General features: G+C 48.5%; 1 protein-coding gene across 9 annotated transcripts in view; it reads left to right on the forward strand.

Annotated features, from left to right (window-relative positions):
* DLG3 (discs large MAGUK scaffold protein 3) overlaps window positions 1-20,010 on the forward strand; it is a 63,597-nt gene extending 43,587 nt beyond the window's left edge. For 7 of the 9 annotated variants that reach the window (XM_059911465.1, XM_059911469.1, XM_059911464.1 and 4 more), the window contains 10 exons: window positions 7,568-7,744; window positions 7,991-8,066; window positions 8,885-8,984; window positions 12,676-12,717; window positions 14,009-14,059; window positions 14,656-14,757; window positions 15,556-15,728; window positions 16,124-16,233; window positions 16,568-16,659; window positions 17,735-20,010. In XM_059911465.1, coding sequence (XP_059767448.1) covers window positions 7,568-7,744; window positions 7,991-8,066; window positions 8,885-8,984; window positions 12,676-12,717; window positions 14,009-14,059; window positions 14,656-14,757; window positions 15,556-15,728; window positions 16,124-16,233; window positions 16,568-16,659; window positions 17,735-17,841 — 1,030 coding nt within the window. In that variant the 3' untranslated portion in view covers window positions 17,842-20,010. Of the gene's footprint in view, window positions 1-7,567; window positions 7,745-7,990; window positions 8,067-8,884; window positions 8,985-10,294; window positions 10,391-10,916; window positions 10,963-12,675; window positions 12,718-14,008; window positions 14,060-14,655; window positions 14,758-15,555; window positions 15,729-16,123; window positions 16,234-16,567; window positions 16,660-17,734 lie in introns of all 9 variants that reach the window. The other 2 variants (XM_059911473.1, XM_059911472.1) reach the window with 2 other exon arrangements.
* The last annotated feature ends 1,627 nt before the right edge of the window (window positions 20,011-21,637 follow it).

Below are 21,637 nucleotides of genomic sequence, written 5' to 3' on the forward strand. Positions count from 1 at the left end.
ATGCCAACGAGGTAATATTGGCAGGCTTCACTATCTGACAGAATTTGGGAGTGATGGTAATCCGCATCTTAAAAAGCAACCACAATTTATGTAGTGTTCAGGGCTACCAGAGGATGGGACAGTTTCCTGTATCAGTGATTCTGGAACTGCCTGTTGCTAGATCATATTACAGACACCAGTCCTGGACTTGTAATCCCCTCAGCTGATCCAACAGGTGCTGTGAACCCCGAATATTCACACATTGTGGGTCTGTGAATGCCCCTCTAACTTCATAATTGCTCTCTAAGGCCTGAGACTCTGAGGTAGACTAAGGAGAAGAGTGCCCTCCCCTGTTCTCCGTGTTCCCTTCTTCAAGGTGTGCAAGGGGCTCCTGACTTGCTGCCAGCTGCACTTGCTCCTCCTGTGATGACCCACCTTGTGTCTACCTGAGTACTCAAGTTTGGACTTTTGAGTTGCTCTTCAGGAGCTGCTAGAAATTTTAACTCTCGCACTAAGGTCAAGGGCTGATGAATGACTGCTGCTTTATAGCTCTCTGTGCATCCTTTAGATGGACCAGGCAAGGGAGGGGCTGCTGAATTTTTAAGTAATATGTGCCCTTTATCTGGTACTTTCTGTCTCAGGCAGCTTGGGCTGCTGTAACAAAATACTATAGGCTGAGTGGCTTGAACAATAGACATTTATTCCTCACAGTTCTGGAGGCTGGGAAGTCCAAGTTCTAGGTGCTGGCAAATTCAGGTTATGGTGAGCCCCCTCCCCGCTTCCTGGCTTGTAGATGACCACCTTCTTGCTGTGTCCTCATGTGGCCTTTCCTGGGTGTGTTCTGAGGAGAGACAGGTCTCTCTGTCTCTTCCTCTTCTCGTAAAGGACTGATGTTAGGATGAGGGGCCCTCCCTCATGACCTAATCTAAACCTAATTGCCTCCCAAAGGCCCCACCTCCAATTACCATTACATTGGGGGTTAGGGCTTCAACAAATGAACTTGGGAGGGGGGAACCCAAACATTCAGCCCATAACACTGACCAAAGGAAGAAATCAATGTCTCCCAACTGGTATGGGAGGGATATACAGTGGAAGGACACTGCAGGATAGTAACTGGGAGGGTGTTCTGTGCTCCCTGCCCCAGCTTGGTCTCATCCACCATTCACGAGCATCATACGTGGCCTCAGTCCTCAAAGGGCTTTCCCCAAAGGGATATAATATGAAAGATTAGAAAACTGCAAGAGTTAAATAGCAATAAACAGAAAATATAAAGAAAGATCACTGCTAAATACGTAGTATGAATTTGGAAGAAGGAAATTTGGAGTGGGCAGGGTCACAGAGAAGGGTGGGACTTGGGTTGGGCCTCAGAGGAGCTGCTGATGGCGCAAGGGGACAGGCAGAGCCTCCCAGGCCAGACAGATGGCTGGGGCCACAGGCAAAGAGGTGGGCACACTACTAGGTGAGCACATGGAAGCAGCTACTTGCCTTTGAGGCTGTAGTGCTGACGTGCTGTTGTTTACTTTGCTTTGAGAAACCTGCCTGACCAGTTTCCTCCGTAGTTGCCATTTTCTTTGCATTCCTGTTCACTCAGACACCAGGGTGGCTGGGCCAGATGCTTATGATTCCTCTGGATCTTTCAGACCCTAAACTTTAAAATTTAGGACCTGTACTGCAGAGACTTTGGGCCTGGTAATCTGTTTACTTTGAGCTGATTATATTCCTGCTTTCCCACTTGGCAGTGAGGTCCCAGCTGAAAGGAAGATTAGGCAGAGTCCTCTGGAGCGTGTGCATCATCCCTGTGGGCAGCTCTTAGGGGATACTATTTGAAAGGTCACCACTTAAACAACATATCTTTCAAGACCTTTGACAACACTTTCTCCTTAAGAAAGACAGGCAGCGGCATTTAAAGCTGCCGCGCTGAAACTTAGCTTGGGAACTCCAACCTGCAGACCCTGGGAAGTGAGCATCTGCTTTTCGTGCTGCTGTGACTTTGCTCCGGAAGGTGGCTTCATCGCCCACTTTCTGTTTTTACCTGCCACATTTTACCTGGGACATGCTCTTTACCCTGCTCTCAAGATAAATCAGTATTTTCTGGCCTAGCCATGATGTTTGAGAAGTTGTGGGAAAACCCAAGATCTGGCTCTCCTTTTTGCTTCACAGAGGTACATGGCCATAACCAAGGAGAACATATTCAGGGTTGAAGTCAATAATCTTTTATGTAGACCACTCACTGTGATCTTAGGCTGTGGATGGTAATATTTCCATAAGCTTTGTTGTTTCCCGACATAGAGTTTCCTTCTGACCTGACCAGTCCTTAACTTGGAGACCCCCATGAGATTCTTTATATTTACACCCAGGAAGGATAAGGAGTTTCTGAGGCTTCTAGTCTCCCAACACACCATCTTGTCAATAAGCTCACATGCATGAGATGGGACCAAGGTGACAGAGTAGTTAATTATGGTCTTTCTTTAGGTGTCCGGAGACAAATAGGTGTTCCTTTTTTTTTCTGCTCACTCTTGGTTTGAGTCAGAGGTTGAAAAGGTTGGTTGCTGTGTCATCTGGCCCCTGCTTGTGTAGGATTTTGGCTCCAGGACAGTTGTTCAGTCTGATTTAAAAGGGGCGGTATGTTACTGCCTTGACTTTCCTTAGTGCTTGCCCTAAGGATAAAAAGGGGCGGGCAGGAGGATATATTCATGTTGTGGAGAAAGGTGTTCTTTGATCCTCTTACCAAGCCTGACCAGAGGCATTTGTAACAAGGTGCCAATCCCTGTCACTTCCTTAGGTTTCTAGGTTGTTCCTAAGAGAGACTGTCATTGCTAGAAGGCCACAGTTTAGCATGCCTCGTAAAGATCTTAGGTAGGTAGTCAATATTTTTTCAAAATTTATTAAGGTCTAATTTGCATACTTTTTCCTATTACATGAAATACATGTCATTTGAAAGGTGGTTTGACTTTACTACTCAGGCCTGTTCACTTTTACTGGATTACTTCCCACGTGAAAGTTTAGCCTGGTAATGATTTTTTTTTAAAATTTATTTGGTTGCACCAGCTCTTAGTTGCAGCACGTGGGCTCCTTAGTTGTGGCTCACAGGCTCCTTAGTTGCGGCATGTGGGCTTCTTAGTTGTGGCACGGGAACTCTTAGTTGCAGCATGTATGTGGGATCTAGTTCCCTGACCAGGGATCGAACTCGGGCCCCCTGCATTGGGAGCGCGAAGTCTTAACCACTGTGCCACCAGCCTGGTAATGATTTAAAAAAAAAAAAAGCGAGGCAATGAAGTCGGTCACACAAGGCCTCCTAAATGAATGCCAGACTCCTTAGCTGGACTCCAGGCTGTCCACAGGCAGGCCCTGGGCTGCTTGCCTCCGAGCTTCTGCTCATGCTGTTCCTTCTAGCCGGATGGGCCTCTCCCCATCTCTGTCTTTGAAATCTGAACCGTCATCGAGGCCCAGTTCAAAGTTAACACCTCCCCATAGATTCCCCAAGCTCGCTATGACCTATGCTCCCTCTGAAGGCTTTGGAAAACAAATCAAGATCATGACAATGGAAGGACTGTTGAAGGAATTAGGAATGTTTAGCCTGGTAGAGAAGACCTAGGAAGGACTCAGACTCATTAAATGTTTGCACTGGAAAGAAACTCAGAGAATATCAAAGGAATTTCCTTTATTAGATAGGAAGTGGGATGAAATGACCCTTGAGGTTTCAGTGTTCTGCAGAGCTCTTCTCATTTGCTGTTCCGATTGATAGAAAAGGAAATTCTTGTCAATTCACCTTTTACGTTCTCAACTGAGAATGATATTGTAGTTCAGAATTTCAAATTCAAATTTTAGGCTGCTATGTTTTTAACAAAATCATGGTTTAAAAAAAAAGCGTTGTCCATTCTGTTGTTCACTATTGCTCATTCACAAATTCATCAGATAGAATGTAGATAAACTTAGGTACTACATTTTATTGGGAAATTGCCTTTTTTACCTTTTTTGCCAGGGAACTTAGAGCCAAACAGGTTCCTCATCTGAAGTAAATGACTCAAGTCAGGTGCCTGGTTTATTGACTCCCCCAGCCGTTTTTTTTTTTCTTTTTTTAAAGTGCCTAGAAGAGTGGTGTCTGTTCATATTAGATGCTGAGAAATATTTGCTTAATTAATGAATATCCTTAAGAATAGACTATTGTATCATCATTTAAAATATTAGTTTTGAAGAATAGTCAATGACATGGGAAATATTAATGATACAATTTCAAGTGACAAGTAAGGTTGCAAAATTGTGTATACACACCATGTTTGTAACTTAGAGAAATATATATTTTTTGATTTGTGTGTTTATTATGCAATATTATACAATACCACAACAGTATGAAGAGTTACTTCTAAGTTACATTAAATGTGATTTTTCTATTTTTAGGCTTTATATTTTTCAGATATTCTATAATGAGCTTATATTATTTTAATTTAATTTTTAATGAAATTAATGCATATGGATAGTTTAAAATGTCAAATATTACAATAGCATATGCAAAAAATTTGACCCCTTGCCTATTCACCCCCTTTCTTGCTACACAAAGGTAACTGCTTTCAAATATTTTAACTGTAGCAAAAAGAAATAGTAAATCTAAATAGCCTTCTATGTGTTAAATAAGGGAGTTACAAAATAATAGGGATGTAGAAATATAGTCAAATGAAAAATCAGGCATTTACTTCCACCAGGAAAAAAAACAATAGAGGACTTCCCTGGTGGTGCAGTGGTTAAGAATCCGCCTGCCAATGCAGGGGACACGGATTCAAGCTCTGGTCTGGGAAGATTCCACATACTGCGGCGCAACTAAGCCCGTGCACCACAACTACTGAGCCTGCGCTCTAGAGCCTGCGAGCCACAACTACTGAGCCCATGTGCCACAGCTACTGAAGCTCACGCACCTAGAGCTCATGCTCCGCAACAAGAGAAGCCACCGCAATGAGGAGCCCACATACCACCACGAAGAGTAGCCCCCCCCGCTCATGGCAACTAGAGAGAGCCCATGCGCAGCAACGAAGACCCAACACAGCCAAAAATAAATAAACAAATAAATTTGTTAAGAAAAAAACAACAATAGAAAAAGTTTATAGGAAAGGCGGGGTAGTCATCTATGAACACCACTTACATAATGATGTAAAATTAAATATTGTTTAACCAAAAAAATGTGATGTAACTAAATTGGGAGGGCAGGGGGAAAAAAATGGGTGAGTGCTATAGAAGACCAATACATAATGTCTAAAATGTAAAAAACAAAGCAAGAAGAAGCAGTTGTTTAGAAATATGTTAGAAAAGAAAAAGAAACAGCTAAAATATTTGAAAGCAGTTCCTTTTTAAATTGAGTTACATTTTTTGAAAGTCGTAAAAGGAACACATGCCTGTGGTTTAAAAACAAACCAAACAGTTCCATTCCTGACACGCAGTGGGAACTGCTGGCATTCTTGTTGCCTTGGATCTGTGCTTATTTTGTTTTTACTTAGCTCGTGTTATGTGTTTTAATATTGTAAAGTATCCAAAATTCATCTTGGAAGTAAAGTGACCTATTAGTTTTATTTAAATCTCAGATGTTTAATCAATTACCAATAATTGGATTCCTCATGCAGAAAATGTTTACATCAACTTTACTATATGTACTCCAGCTTCTTACTGCTGTTGCCACAGGTCAATATGGTTCTGTGAGGTGCTAAAATATATATTGGATTGTCCCTTTTATGTTTTAAACTTGTAACCAGCAAACGCTCCCTTCTAATCTTCTACAGCCTCATCCTAATCTCTCCTAACTCATTTAAACATCTTCTTCCTTCCCTCCCCAAACTAATTTGTACAGAATCCAAGCTCTTTTCTTTTCCTTACTATATTTGTTTTAATCTTTGAAGCCCATAATGACATTTAGTGTTTCTCATTGTCACTTAGGATAAGGTCTTCACCATGTACGTGTTCGTAGGAAGCTCTGACAGAATAGCTTCCTTGCTTTAGGACACTCAGTTTCGAATGCAGTGCAAACGTGTTCAGATTTGATTCTATCACACAAAGCCCAGAAAGAACCTTGGGGATGGAGGGCCTCCTTAATCTGCTGACCTCAGCCTCTCTCCTTATTGCTTTGAGTGTGTAAATTGAGGGAGATAAAGGGCTTTTTGTCAGAATTTGGGTATTTTCATTTTCAAATACTCTGACAGTGACTTCTTAAGGATTCCATTTTAAGAAGTTTAAGATGTAGATGGGTGTTTCACGCTCCACAGTTTTATGACCTTCTGCATTTCATTTGGGCCGGCCTGCACATGGGGAAATAGTATGTTTTACTTTGCGGCTTCCCTCCGAGCCACAGACCACTGTATTGCAGGTAGAAGTCTAAGTCTTGGAACTAGTTCTGGGAAATCTGCTGGGCTGTATGTGCAAAGGTGTTAACAGAGAATATGAAGAAGACAGAGCCTAGATTGCAAGTAGAAAAATACAGACTTCTCACTGAAATCACCCATTTGTGGTGACTGCGTATGAGGAGAGATCCAGTGGATGAGAAAAGTAGACACTTTCATGTAGATGTGTTTGTTCCTTGAGCAGGGGAGCTCTGCTGTCAAGTACCACCAGCTTCACCAGAGCCGAAGTCAGCGGTGTGTCCTGAAGGATTGAGCTTGTAGCTTTGGTTTAAATGTTCCTTCAAATCCACCCCCTTTCCCTGCTATCTCATCATATGTGAGGTCAGATTAATGTTCCTAAGTCTCTTTTGATGTGTCACTTCCTTACTCCCAAATCTTCAGGGGTCACTAGATCAGGTCTATTCAAGACCTTCCAAAATTGGCCCCAGACCTTTATTTCCAGCCTCATTTTCCATGACTCTCAGCTGCAACCAAGCTGGTTTCCTCCTTTTTTTCAAGCCTAGATGGAATAGCTCTCTCCCCACCTTCTCCTACCCTCGCCTTTAATCTTTACTCTGCATGTCTTGTCAGAGGACCTGGCTCCTGTCCCAGTTATTTTGGTGTGTGACCTCAGTCAAATTATTCTTCCTCCTTGAGCCTCCGTTTCCCCGTATATGAGAGAGAGAGACTGAACTGGGAGACTTCTTTGTAGGGGCCCCTTCAACTTTATCCTTGTGCGGGTCAACATCAGCCTTAGCTTTTTCTTTCGCTGCCCCAGGATGCACGGCCCTTTTCTCTTTTGTATTTCTACAGCATTTACCATTCATTGTTTGGGATTGTAGTTAACATTTTTGTGTCCTATCTTCAACTACTTTTTAAAGATTTGTTGTAAACTGAGACAGCCCATTGGCAGAGCTAACTTGTTTCCCTAGGATGTGGCTGAGGGAGAAGACTAGCGAGGGTGTTCTGCTTCGGACTCACACTTCATGTCCAGAAGCTGGGAGGAGATGGGACTCGTGAAAGATTGTTTTCCCTTACGCCCCTTGTTGGGAGAGTGGGATATTTACAATGTCAAGACTGAAAGAAGGATGCAGTCTCCCACAGAATTCCTTCTGGTCTGCTGTAAGGCTGCTGGGTGTGTGCTGACTCTTTGGGTTGGCCTTCCTCTGTCATCCTTCCACCTATTTAGGGTTGAGATGACCATTTCATCTTTCACTGTTTGTTTCCAGGGCCTTGTTTGATTATGACCGGACTCGGGACAGCTGCCTGCCGAGCCAAGGCCTCAGCTTCTCCTATGGTGACATTCTACATGTCATTAACGCGTCTGATGATGAGTGGTGGCAGGCGAGACTGGTGACCCCCCATGGAGAAAGTGAGCAAATTGGTGTGATCCCCAGTAAGAAGAGGTGAGTCGTCATGATCATGAGCGAGGTTTTCCTTACCCTGTTCCTGGTATTGATTTCTTTTTTACCAATTATACTATAAGTTGCTTGAGAGCAGTGGATGTGCTTTATTACTCCTTTTTGGTAGAGAGTTGGTGCTCAGGACATGGTTACGATTCAGTGAGTCAAAGATGGCTGCTGTGCCCACTGCAACCCACTGCTGAGACCATGCACTGGCAGTAACAGGACTTCTTTCTGACTCCAAAACAGGGTGGAAAAGAAAGAAAGGGCTCGATTGAAAACCGTGAAGTTTCATGCCAGGACGGGGATGATTGAGTCTAACAGGGTAAGTGGGGATCCCCAAGGAAGTCAGCCATATGTGAAGAGGCATAAGAAGCTTGAAGTCTGTCTGGTGGATAAGAGAACTGGCGAGCACAAAAGAATATCTCTTTTTCAGGGCGCTGGCTCTGTCCTATCAGAATACTGACTGCTTTTCACAAAGCAGAGAGAGCGGGCACCCAACCTCTACAGCCAGTATATACTCCTCCCCCCTGGGTAACTGGCTCTTGAAGATGTGTTGGAGTTGGACTGTTTGGAAGGCTGACTTTCTTGGGGCACATGAAACCACTTGTGGGTGTCTCCCTGGCTGTAGACCCTTTCGGAGCTGTGGGGACCCTGAACAGAGCCTGGCCTCATCATCCAGCCAGCAAGGCCAGCCCCAGAGCTCCGACTGCCCTTCAGACCAAACGAGGCATGAGGGCTCTCTCCATTCACCCCTTTTCTTCTGTGAGCTTCACAGGCCAAAGAACTTCCGGAGCGGTAGAGGGAAGAGAGACACGGAGTAGATGACTCTGTGTGTATCAGTGGCACCTTAGGGCATGTGTCCAGGAGGCTACAGTGACCTTTATCCTTTAGGAAGTACCAGTGAGTGCTGTGAGTCTGGATTAGGTAGAAACCTCTAACATCCCTACAACATTTTCCTGTAAACATAATTTTCCTCTTACATCAACTTTCATTTAATCTCATAGACTCCATTTGTGAGAGATGGTCTTTTGTTTAGCTCACCATTGTCTCCATTTTAGTTTTTCTTGCATGCTTTAAAATCCATTGTTCTGTTTTTTTTTTTCTTCTATCCTTCCCCTCCATCTTCATGTTCTTTCACAGTCGATCAAAACGAAACGTAAAAAGAGTTTCCGCCTCTCTCGAAAGTTTCCATTTTACAAGAGCAAAGAAAACATGGCCCAGGAGAGCAGCGTACAGGAACGTAAGTAGCAGCAGGGAACAGAGAGCAGGCCACCCACAGCCCCGCCCTCTCTTCCTCATTTGCACCGAAGACTGGGAAAGTGTGTGTGGGTATGGGTGTGGGTGTGTGTGTGTCCGTGTGTGTTGGTCCCCCTGTCTATCTGCCATGTGTGCATGCGTGTGTGTGTGTGTGTGTGTGTGTGTACCTGCTTATTTGCAGAGTCAGGGTAGAAATTGGTCTGCACAGGGAGATGTTGGGTCTTTTTTGTCCAGCTCCTCGCTCTGAAAGAATGTTGAAGGCTCTGAGGTAGAACTGGTCCCAGGGCTTGCCCACCAGGAAGTCGCTGGCACTGGCATTGGGAGTGCCGGGCTGAGCTCTGCTGTGGTGGTGATGAGCAGTTATCAGCCACAGTTCAGAAAAACGGTTTTTCAAGAAAACCAAGTCTAGGGACTCAGTGTTGCTCTCCTGGCTTCTTCCTCTTGTGTTTTCTTTCCCTTATCGTCACTCATCTATGTCAAGAGAAGAGCCTTTTCTTCCCTGGACACCTGGAGTTGGGCCTCCTTCTTGAATTACACGCACATGCATATGTGTGTAATGCATAGGGATGTTCACACAGCTCTAACAGACTCACTGTCTTCCCAGAGTGTTACAGAGCCAGCTTTCAAAATAAAATCCTGCTTGCTTAAAGGAATTGACACCGAACGTGGTTTACTAAACATTGTCCAAATAAAGGTTTATTGAGAAACACAAAGCTGGTTTGATAGAAAAGGCCATAAAGCTGGGCTAAATGAACTTGCCATCCTGAGAAATATTCTCTTTCTACCATGTGCCTCAGAAATTAACTGCTCTCACCCTAACCTTAAATACCAGGTCAGGCTGCTAAAATATTTCTCACATGGCTCATGGTGAATTGTAAACCTCTCCTCTTCTGCCTCACAAGGAGGGGTCTCGGGGTCCTGAGCTGTTGGGACAGCAGGAGACTGACTAGTTCCGATAGGGAATGTCCTTTTTCTAGGCCAGCATGTTTCATGGTCATGGGATACATAGGTCATCAGCGTCTGGGGTGGCAGCTAGTAGATTACAAGGGTGCCCTCATCCAGATGCTGGTTAGGGCTCACAGTCCTGGGCAGCTCAGTAAGAAGCACTAGGTGCAGTAGGAGGCGGTCTGAGACAGAGGCCTGAGGTGAGGTCACCACAGTTCACCAGACAAGTTCCAGAACTTCCGTGCTGAGCCCAGCCTGGGGAGGCTTCACTGTTGGGCGGCCCAGCTGAATGGGGGAGGGGATTGGCGGCTGGATAAGAGTTGAAACTGCCTAGTGCTTATTCTCCAGAAGCTGAGCTCATCCCCTGTGGTCTGCACAACTCAGGTCAGCTTGGAAGCCCACACCTCAGACTGCATGAAGCTTTCCCTGAAGGGTTTGGACAGAGTGAGTCAGTATTGGACAAAAGCTCCTTGGGATGATGATAATTCTGCCGGCCTGTCTGCCACACATAGATGTTTGATTTTTCATTCACCCTCAGAGGGAAATGGTGATTTCAGGGGCAAAGCAGAGATGGCTGTGTAACTACACATTTAGTCAAAGCAGGTGCTCCAAGCCTTGGTAAGTCACCTGTCTGGCCTGTCGGCCTGTAGGCTATATATAGACCACCTCAAAAAGGTCATCCACTCCAGGGCCTTTTGGCAGCAAATTGGGCAGCATGAAGTCCAGGCATCATATATGACCTGGGATGTTCTTTCTGTAGCAAAGTTCTTAACCTGGCTATATTTATAGGTCTTCATAGTATTTCATACTTCTGTCACTGATGCTCACCTGGCTCTGTATTCTTCCTTCCCCTTGTCTTTTTCTCTATTTTCTGTCTTCTCCCCAATTCTTTCCCTCCCTCCCTCCCTCCCTTCCTTCCTCCCTCCCTCCCTCCCTACCTCCCACTTTGTCCTGCTGTCTGTGAAATTAGGACTTCCCTGGGTTAAGTGACGATTATTATGGAGCAAAGAACCTGAGTAAGTCAAACTTACATACCGTTAACTGTATTTCTGGCATGAGTGGAGTTGCTGGGGTTGGGGTATAGGGGACATGGGTGAGGGCAAAGGGCGGAGGGGAGGGCAGTGAGAGAATTTGTGAGAACTGGTACCACAGCAGGAGGAATTAGAAGTGGCTCTGAATGTCACACTTTTGCTCTGGATCCCTGGTACCCTAATAAAAGCCTATCATCCATGTCTCTTTTTTTCCTTTTGTACCTTGAAATGGTGTGGAGCCGTCTTGGCATCCCACCTTATAAGTGAGGGGGGGCAAGAAGTGCTTCTCCAGGGGTGACCACTCAGCTCATCTCTAACCTATTGTTGAGGTGAGGGGTACCCGCCCGTTGTATTCTTCTTCCAGTGACACAGCACTAAAGAATTGGACTTAAGAATTAGTTGTTTCAGTCTCTCTAAACAGGGGGTAAGAGTACTGTGAAGCCCTTTACCCAGCGTACATCTGGGATGTCCCAGAAGGTTCAGGGGCCTCAGCAGATGGCTGTGGGCTGGCTCCCCACAGAGCACCTCTAAGGGGCTGAGCGGGTGGGAGCCTCGACAGCATTTTCTGGACTATATATATTTAGTGCTTTAGCTTGGGAAAACTCTGACCAACCTCTCCCCTCTGGAAAATAATCCTAGACTTGAAAAAGGAAGGGACCTAGATGACAGGGCCTTAGCCTCCCTGCTGTGCACACAGGCACGGGCACACACATGCGGCCGTGCCGGGCAGGTTCTGTTAGTGGATACTCTCCTTCCATAAGTAATAAAGGCATGAGGGTAAAGGAGCTTCATCGGGGGGTTGCTCAGGAACTAGCATGGGTGGTGACTCAGCCAGTCCTTCCTGGGGGCCACAGCATATCACGGTCTGGAACAGTGTCATCTTGGCTGAAACGAGCAGTGTCTCACTCCATAGTTCGTTGTTTTCCATGTTTCATCTTCATTCGCCTGTCGTCTTGGGAGCGATGGGCTTTCTTTGGGCCAAACTGTGCTCTGTGCCTCCTGTGAGTGCGGCTGCTGTGCCCGCTCAGATGCGGGGAGGCCCCAACAGTCTGAGACAGGAGGATCGTCTTGTCTTCCCAGTGTTCTTCTTCATTTGTTGTCTCTGTGTTGTGACGTGTCTGTCTTCTCCTGGACGGAGGAGCATCCCCCTTCACCGCTGGGGCCAAGCCCTCTTTCCAGGTAGCAGTGGCAGGAGGGCTGTTGGTTCCACCCATTGGCCAACACGTCATTCCCTGCTGACTGCTCAGCCAACCCAGTGCTTAGCCTCTTAGTCCTGCACAATTCTGTACTTCAGGGGTTCTATGTGGGGAGGAAATTCAAGAGCAGCCTGGTCGCTGGGCTTCCTTTGCTACTGTCACTGCCCGTCTAGCATTGGGAGGTGCATTTTGGGATAGGATTTGGAAACCGTCCAAGTCAGTTCTTCTGATTCAGATGAAGAGGATGCTGCCAAAGATTGGAAGCTGGTAGTCTATAGGGAGGGCCTTGGCAGCCCCAGAGGGCCCTGGGGACAAGTGCGAGGTGGCCGGGGCTCAGGATTGGAGCTGTGCCTCCCAGCTGGTAGCCTGATGTGGCAGGCCTCCCGTGGCCTGACTTGGTTGGCAGCTCAGTGTCTGGCTCTTGGAGCATTTGAGTTTTGTGCCGCGTGTGACCTCTCAGTGGTGTGTTCTGAATCGGAGTCTCTTTCTTGTTGGCTTGCAGAGGGAGTGACATCCAACACCAGTGACAGCGAAAGCAGTTCCAGTAAGTGTGTGTCATTCTCCCCCATGTCATGTAGCTCTACCACGTGTCCCAGCCATCCTCATTCCAGCGTTGCACGGCTGCCATTTCTGTTCAGAGGCTAGTGCTTCTTTTAGCCATGTACACTTGGAGATCCTGGAAATGCTGTGGCCATTTTGTCCTTATGGGATGGGGTTTAGGCTGTGGATTAAAGGGGAGAGCATAAGCCCTGCAGTTCTGGCCAGGACCTGACTTAAAAGCTTCCCTGGGCCCTGGGAAGGCTGAGCAGCCAGTGAGCAAATCCCTGCCATAGCCACTGTGGGCTGTAGGTGCTGCCAGTTTTACAGATTTGCTCAGAGACCAAAAGAAGAATGGCTCCTGTGGGATATTGTTCTGAATTGCCTTTCCAGGTCACTAGTACTTCCTGGGTTAAGGCTTGGTGTCCTTACCTTTTAGCTGGGCTAAATGACCAGATGACTGCCCAGTTTTCCTTCAGAGATCCTGTGACCAGGCCAGAGAAGCCACAATTCAAGCTGCATGAACTTTGAGACTACTGGCCTCTCAGGAATTGTGGCTGGAGGCCCTGAGAATGCATCCTGGGGCTTGATGCAGATATCGCTGCCTTCCCCGGCACTGCCGTCGGCCACTTTGGGACCTCCTAGCGCCCAGTACCACGTCGCTTGGTGACTGTTTTAGGAAGAGCTCATCACTGCTAGGATAGATGGAGCTCTACCGTGAGGGGAGAGCGGTGCTAAGCACTGCTCTTAAAGGGCACTGAGGACCTTAGCCCAGCCTTGTGCCACTTTTCTGGTTGCTTCTTCCAGTGAAGGGGAGATAGGTAGACCCTTAAAAGGGGCAAAGTTTAGTTGCATCTTTGGGGACCTGCATGAGTGCCCTGACTCCCTTGCCCACGGATGAGGGGACACAGGCAGTGTGTCTCGACCAGTTGACGCTTTCCTGTGATTCTCACCAGAGCAAGAAGGCAACTGAGCACAGTAGACTATTACCTATAAGAAGAGTTCTGAGAAATTGAGGTGGCTTTTGGTGGAGGCTTCATGGCTTCTGGGTCATGTCCCTTTGCTCAGCTATATTTCACTGAACAAGAGGACTCCTGACTCCTGTCCCCGGGGCGGTGAAGGTCTTCCTGTGCTTTCTTGCCAGTGGGAAGTAGACAGGCCCAAGGGCAGGTGTTAGCAAGTACCAGCTGACAAGGCTGTTTTCTGGCAGAGGTGGGGGTGAAGTGAACGTTGTAGGGAGATGAGGACACAGGGAGGCAGATTATAAAGTGCTAACATGTCTCCCTTTTTTGTTGCAGAAGGACAAGAGGATGCTATTTTGTCATATGAGCCAGTGACACGGCAAGAAAGTAAGCCCCCTTCTGAGAGCCTTGCCTTTGAGCCAGTCTGGTGGTCATGGGGCCCGGCCCAGTGGTTGGCCGTGGCGGCAGAGGGGTGAAGGTGGGGGAGTAGGAGGGCATCCAGCCCCTGGGTGCCTCCTTCTCATCTACTTCTTCCTAGTGTTAGAGAGAACAGGGAAGGCCACCCAGTGTGCATCCCTCACTATACCTTTGCTTGCTGCTGGGATGCTTTCCGAAGGATAGGACAGATTGACAAGGATGGCAGAGGTTGATTTCAGTGGATGTGGCCACTGCTAAAAGAGAGGCTCCGGTCCCTCCCTTCCGTGGCTGCTCTGAAAACCCTTGCTCAGCTGTTGGTGCCCATGCAGAGATTTCTCCTGAATCTGTCGGAAAGGGAGAGGCTTCTGATTTCATACTTGCCTTGGACTTAGATATTCTCAAATTAAAGGCTCTTTGATGTCTTTGTAGTTAAAAGGCAGAATGGCCGAAGATGTGCTCTCCCATCTGAGCAGTGGCTCCAGAGCCTCAGTGCTCCAGGCAGACGGGGAGGGACAACAGGCCATCTGGTGGGGGCCTCACTGACTGTCTCCGTGCTTGCTCTCCAGTTCACTATGCAAGGCCTGTCATCATCCTGGGCCCAATGAAGGACAGAGTCAACGATGACCTGATTTCGGAGTTCCCGCATAAATTTGGATCCTGTGTACCACGTAAAAGCCCAGGGCATCTTTGGGAGGGAGGCGTTGGTGCCCTGGGAATTGTTGCTCTGATGTTTTATGGAAAGGGCCTGCAGCCAGGTTCTAGGGTTCTCTGGGAACAGGGTGCATCTAACACCCTGGAAGAGGGAGTTCCCTGGTGGTCCAGTGGCTAAGACTCCATGCTCCCAATGCAGGGAGCCCAGGTTCGATCCCTGGTCAGGAAACTAGATCCCACATGCCGCCACGAAGATGCCGCGTGCCGCAAGTAAGACCCGGCGCAGCTGAAAAAAATAGATAGTTTTAAAAAATGTAAAAAGAAAAAACCCACCCTGGAAGAGATTAGGCAGCAACGCATTCCCCCAAAGCTGATGTGGGGAGGATTAAGACATCAGGCCGGCCTGCTCACTCCCTCGGAGAGGAGTTTGAGTGGTGGTGGTCGGGAACGATTGGACGCTTGGACGCTTGGGGGTGCCCCGCCCACGAGGTGTGGGTGCGGCCCGCTGGTCGGCTTGTGAGGCTTGCTGGCTCCTGTACCACGTTTGGCACCCTCTGTCTGCCAGACCTTGGCCCAGGAAACCCCACGTTTCTGGTCCAGTTGAAGCTAAAGCAGATAGCTCCCAGCTTCTAACCTGGCGGTTAGAAGAGATGTAGGCAAGACAAACTTCTTCCCAGCCTCTTTCCCCTGACTCATCTGAAAAGCACTGGAGTGGCCCTGGGGCCCAGCGGTGGTTGGGGGGAACAAGTCAGCTCTCGGGGGCTTGGGGCAGGTCGTTGTCCTTGCGCCACAGAGCGTTTCCTCTCTTCCTGCAGATACTACCCGGCCTCGGCGTGATAATGAAGTGGATGGGCAAGACTACCACTTTGTGGTCTCCCGAGAACAGATGGAGAAGGATATTCAGGACAACAAGTTCATCGAGGCAGGCCAATTCAACGATAATCTCTATGGGACCAGCATCCAGTCAGTGAGGGCAGTTGCAGAGAGGGTAAGGAGAGAGGCGGAGGCGGTGGCCCTACGAAATTACCCTCAAAGGGAGCACAGAAATGCTCCAGCCAAGGTGCTGCGTGGATCCTCATCCTTCCAGCACATGGCCTGCCGAGTGGCAGTGCTGACCAAGGCCACGCCCGCTCCGCGTGTTCCCAGCCCCGGGTTGGAGGCATCTGTCTCCTCTGCGCAACTCACCCCAGGGCGTCACCCACCTGCAGCTGCAGATGTGGCCTTGTCTGGGTAGTAGGAGCAAAATGTGGGGCCTGGGTACCTCAGAAGTAGAATCTTCCGGGCCTCTCTGGGCGGCCCCATGTTTCCCGCAGGCGGATGTTTGGGTTAGCACCGTGCGTAGACAGGGACTGGGTGCACTGATGCCAGTCTTTGCTGTTTCAGGGCAAGCACTGCATCTTAGATGTTTCTGGCAATGCTATCAAGAGGCTGCAGCAGTCACAACTTTACCCCATTGCCATTTTCATCAAGCCCAAGTCTATTGAAGCGCTTATGTAAGTATTTGCTGAGACTCTCGGCTAGGAGAGGGCCCTGGAAAGGAAATGAAAAATCAAGTGGTTTGTTGGGCAGGGGTAAGACCCAATGGGTGCCCAGTGGAATGTCTGCGCCCCACCCTGTTCACTGGGGGCTCCTTTGGATTCGAGTGCTCTTGCGTGTATTACTGGTTGAGCTTTCAAACCTTCCAGGTTTGAGGAGTGCTGAGCCTTGGGCCGCTGCTGCTCTCAGAGGGCAGCTGAGCAGCTTTTCAGGGAGCCTGGAACAGTCCTTTATGTTAATCAAAACATAGAACCTAGTTTTGGGTACTGTTTTCTTCCGTGTCTTTGGCAGGGAAATGAACCGACGGCAGACATATGAACAAGCAAATAAGATCTATGACAAAGCCATGAAACTGGAGCAGGAGTTTGGAGAATACTTCACAGGTAAGTCTCCCCATTGCACAGCTGGGGTAACGTGGGCGCAGCTGGGCACCTATTCTGTGAGTGTTTCCAAGAGGCCCAGACACCTTGCACAGAGCTTCTGGGTGCTTTTGAGCTCAAGCATTTCCAAAGTACTCAAGTGCCCTCCAGCCAGAGGAGTTTAGCCAGCTTCTGGTATCAACCACCATCACCAAATGCTGCCTTTGATCGTTTTTGTTCGTCTTCATGTCCCTCCTAGATTGTAGGCTCCCTGTTTTAGGTTGTTTCCCTCCCTCCCAGGCTGCCCCATCCAGCACTTGTCCTTGCATGTTTTATGTGCTGAGTGAACGTTTGTTGATGATGATGATTCCCTGGCGTGGTGTTCAGGCTGTCTGTCGGTGTGTGCACACGCGTGCGTGTGTGTTTATATGGTCACCTACTTTAGAAGGGTCAGTTCCTAAAAGGTTGGGAAGGTTTCTGTGTAATATGTTGCTTACCTTTTGAAGTACAGGGACATATGTGTGCAAGGTGGTGCTGAGTAAACTCTAGCTGGTGGTGCTGCAGGGTTACCGGGGGACAGGATTCATAACTGTCCTCGCATACCTTGGGTCTTGGAGCTCCCTCTTCTGTTAGCATCCATGTCCTTGTTTTTGTCGGGTTGACCTCTGACATGGAGCAGATGTGACGGCCCCAGGAGCACGGCACCTTGCCAGAAATTGTGGCTTTTTCAGCTCTTGCTCTGGATAACCAGGATTTTCCACATCTTCTGGTAAGGCCGTGTTAGAATTACCAGCTGCCGGCCTCATGGCAGCCAAGAGGGGCATGATCTACAAGGTCTGGCATCTAATGGGTGCTCAATAAACATGATTGAAGAACACATTTTCCTACTAATTGCTGCTCAGTCTCACTGTCTTAGCAAGTTGACATCAAGCCCCGGGCCTGCAGTGCCCGCCAGTTTCCCCAGCGCCCTGGGCTCCCAGACGGCCGCCTAGTGAATGAGCGGGGCTGAGCTGTGGGACAGTTGGGATGGGCCAGACTGTCAGGGTTTGGGGCAGGGGGTTGCTGTGGAGCACAGTAATAATTCTGTTTTCCTCTTCAGCCATTGTACAGGGTGACTCACTGGAAGAGATTTATAACAAAATCAAACAAATCATTGAGGACCAGTCTGGGCACTACATTTGGGTCCCATCCCCTGAAAAACTCTGAAGAATCCCCTCCAACCATTCTATTGTGAACAGAAGAAATCAAGTCCCTCTTCCCTCCTCCCTCTTCATTCCTGTCCCCATGGGGAGAACAGATGACTACTGTTCTTGTCTCCTTTTTAGATATGTCCCAAAAATTGAGTTTTCTAGTCCTGTTCTGTTTTTTTAAATTTTTGTTTTGTTTTAGTTTATTTTTTGGGATGATGCCATCTCACTCATCATGTGACTGCGCCCATTCCTGCATGGACCTTTCCCAAGCACTAGCACAGGTGCAAATCCATCAGAGTCATTGTTTTCATAAAACCAAGCAGAAGCGAAGAGAAGAGAGGAGGACTGATGGAAAGACAGACTGGACAGCTGCGCGGCTTATGAAGCGAGCCCCGCGCACCCCGCGAGGAGAGGCTCCCGGGCTTTGCTACGATCTGTACACTGCCTCGCGGCTTGGGACAGCGCGGTCATGGCGACAGAAAGTATCTTATTTATATATAGATATATATATGTAATTTATATAAAATATATAGAAATTATTATATATATATATATTATACACTCTCATATAATATATATATATATTCACACGCATTTGGACTAGAAAATCTATGGAGACTTCATCAATGGTACTGTGTTATTAGAGAAATGCTTTAATTTTCATATTCCAATCAGATGGCATCTTATATCCCAACTGGTTGGGGAGGGAGTGAAAGTGGTAGTAAGTGCTGTACCGAGGGCACCCGCATTGGTCATTCTCTTGAGAGCTGGGCTTTTCTTTAGGAGGGGTCAGCCGGAGAACGGTGAGAAAGGGCTTTGGCCTGGGGGCCAGAGGCTTGGAGCTGTGACCCTAGAGCCGATGCTGCCCTTGGGGCACAGTCAGGCCCGCGTGTGGGGAGCGAGAGAATGGCTAGCGGTGCTCCCACCGTATTAAATTGCCGATTGTTTTATGCCACCTGATGTGTCTGCATGAGAGGTTTCCTTTTTGTTCATTTTTAAGCTGCTGTTAAACCAAAACCATGTTGTGCTACTGTGTCAGCCTTTTCATTCCTCCAAATTTTACTTTTACTATTTAAGTGAATGTGTAGAATCCAATTTGACCGTGTTCTAAAGGCTCATGATGTTCTGGAGGAGCCGGGCCTCGTGATAGACTAGGTGACCCGGGCTTGGCCATCCCGTCAGCGCAAAGGGAAGTGGGGGCAGTTGAGAACCGACAGGAGCTGGGCCTCCTACTGTAACGTGTCCCTTCACTCACCTGCCAGGGACATGCTGGGCTCAGCCGAGGCCCTGTCATGGGGCCCACTGGCAGGGACGGGGAGTCACGTGCCTTCCAGCTCTGCGCTGGGACAGCGGGACGGCCCTGAGCTTGGCCAGCCGCGTAATGAGAAGTTTGATTTGGGTTTTTTTCGCAGCTGCTTCATGTGCCCTACCTACCCCAGTCCCTCACCAACAGCTGGTAGCTTACTGTTTCTTCAAGAAGAAAGTAGACTTTGATGCTGTCAATTTGAGCTGTAGAGCTACGATTCACTTACTGTTGAGATGTGAAACCTTGTTGCTTTTTCCCAGAGTCAGACGGCAGTGATTGTGGTCAAGGGGGTTTTTCTCTGACCGCAAATGCAGGCGGCAGGTGTGGCCCGGGCCCCGCCCCACCGCACCCCACCCCACCATGCTCCTTTGAAGCCACCATGCCTCCCTCAGCTCCACGCTGGAGGCACGACCCAGGGGAGAAGAGCGCGGACATGCTGGGCCCCAGGGTTGAGCCTGTTGTTTCCTAGCCCACTGTGTCACAACCGGCGCAAAGCATACATGTCGAAGATGCTTTGAGCGCTACCAGCCAGATTTGGGAAGTCTGTTAGCAGTTCTCCTACCAGCATGATGAGGCTAACTGTAAAGTGTGGGGCCCAGAATGTGGGTAAAGAAAGGGCAGCAGCTTCACCTGCGCAGTACACTGGATTGGAGGCAAGAGGGGTAAAGTGGTGTCCGACTATGACTCTGGGGAGGAGGGGGTGAGCTGGGAGTGTTGTTGATTTCTCTGATGTTAAGTGATGTAGTCTGAGTGACGCTCAACCCTCTACCCCTCCCAGGGAAGAAAAGCAGAGATTCAAAGCAAGCATGACACTAGTTGGTTTACCAGTGTTCCTTCCAAGGAGACATATATTTTTTAATAAATGATAGTTGCAATGAACTGTGGCTCAGAGACCTTCTTGAAGTAGTTGAGAGGGGAGGGTGGGGGCACAGCAGTGGGAAAAATGGCCCAAACCTTTGGGGGCCAAAAGGCTCTCTGCTTAGTGACCGTCAGCTGACCGAGTCAGGTGTTCCCCTGGATGGCTCTAGACTCCTGTGGTCATAAGAGGTCCTTTGTGAAAGCTTTGCGCTCAGTCTTCTACCCCACCCCCCAAAAACGGCCTCAGGTAGTGCTGGCCGGGTGTGTGTGGAGGGCATCCACGGCCTTCGGGGCAAAATGGCAAAGGTACACAAAGACAGGAGGTGCCTAATGCAGCACAGATGTTTGTTAGAGAAAGCGGGAGCCAAGGCAGGAGCAGAGAACTGGGTAATAAACATGGTAAGAAAAAGCTGGGCTCCCAGCTACCAGAAAGCATTAGGGCGCAGGGGGAATGGGGGTGAGATGGGCCCAGGTTGCAGAGCAGGGTGGCAGTCATCCCGGCGACCCTGTGACGAGAGGAGGAGCGCTTAGAGCAGGTGCCCGTGACGTGGCTGATGTCCCTGTAGCTTGTGTGGAGAAGCCTGAGGACGTCCTGCTGTGGTTCAGCTCAAGAGCGATGACTGAGTGTGTGTGTGGGCCGAACCACAGCAAGGACAACAGTGCTTAGCTGTTTGCAGGGTGCTTCTCTTCACGCGTTCTCTCATTTGCTAGAAGGCAGCCTAACAAAAAGGAGTCCCCAAAGTGTTCTGTGGGGTTTTAAGGAAATCCACCTCCTAAGTGTAAAGGGCACAAAGAGCTGGCCTCTGATCCCTCTGTGCTGAGACTTTGGCTCCACAGCTGCTGTCCCTCCTAGAGGCAGCGCAGCTGAAGAAACGCAGACCCCGGAGGGAAGATGCTGAGCAACTCGGAAAGAGCAGAGGTGGACACCCTGACCCTGAACTCTACCGCCGCCTTCTCCACTGGGAGGCAACGCCGCGCTCTCTCCCCGGCTCTGCTGCTGACAACGCAGCCAGTCCCGCCCCAGTCTCTGCGTCTCTGACGAACAGACCTTAAGTTAAAACATTCCTAGGATGATGCTGATGACTACATAAAATATTTGTTCAGATGCAAATGACCAACTTTGTCTTAAGGTGAAAGTGGTTCTAGAAATTAGCTAATGAAGGCAAAATCTTTACCAAAACAAGTGTGGAAGTTATGCTCAAGGATGAGGCTAATACAGATACAGAGGAAGGTAGGGGTTGGGCTGCAGGACTGGGAAGAGACTACAGGGGGAGTATCCTGAGTGGGTCCAAGTCAAGCTAAAAAGGATGGGACTGCAAAGGGACACTGGGCTCCTTGAGCAGAAAGGTCAGTACTAAAGGACAACGGAGCCCTCTCCACGGGGACAGCACTTGCCTGGTGCCAACCACTGGAGGCCCACGGTGTCAGTGGCTGCTGAGAGAGCCTTAGCTTTCTCAAGGCAACCCCACGAGCGAGCGCCTGTGGGAGACGCTCACCTCAGCGCTCCCACGTTTTGCCCTTCATCCCTGTTCCCAACTAGGGTTTCATGGCCTCGATGCCACTAATCCTCTTACCCATTCAGTCAGTTCCGTGGCGCCTCTAGGACATTCTATTATTACTGCAAGTAACTTTCTGAAGCCCAAATTCC

Source organism: Balaenoptera ricei, chromosome X, assembly GCF_028023285.1.
Source record: "Balaenoptera ricei isolate mBalRic1 chromosome X, mBalRic1.hap2, whole genome shotgun sequence".
NCBI classification, from domain to species: domain Eukaryota; kingdom Metazoa; phylum Chordata; class Mammalia; order Artiodactyla; family Balaenopteridae; genus Balaenoptera; species Balaenoptera ricei.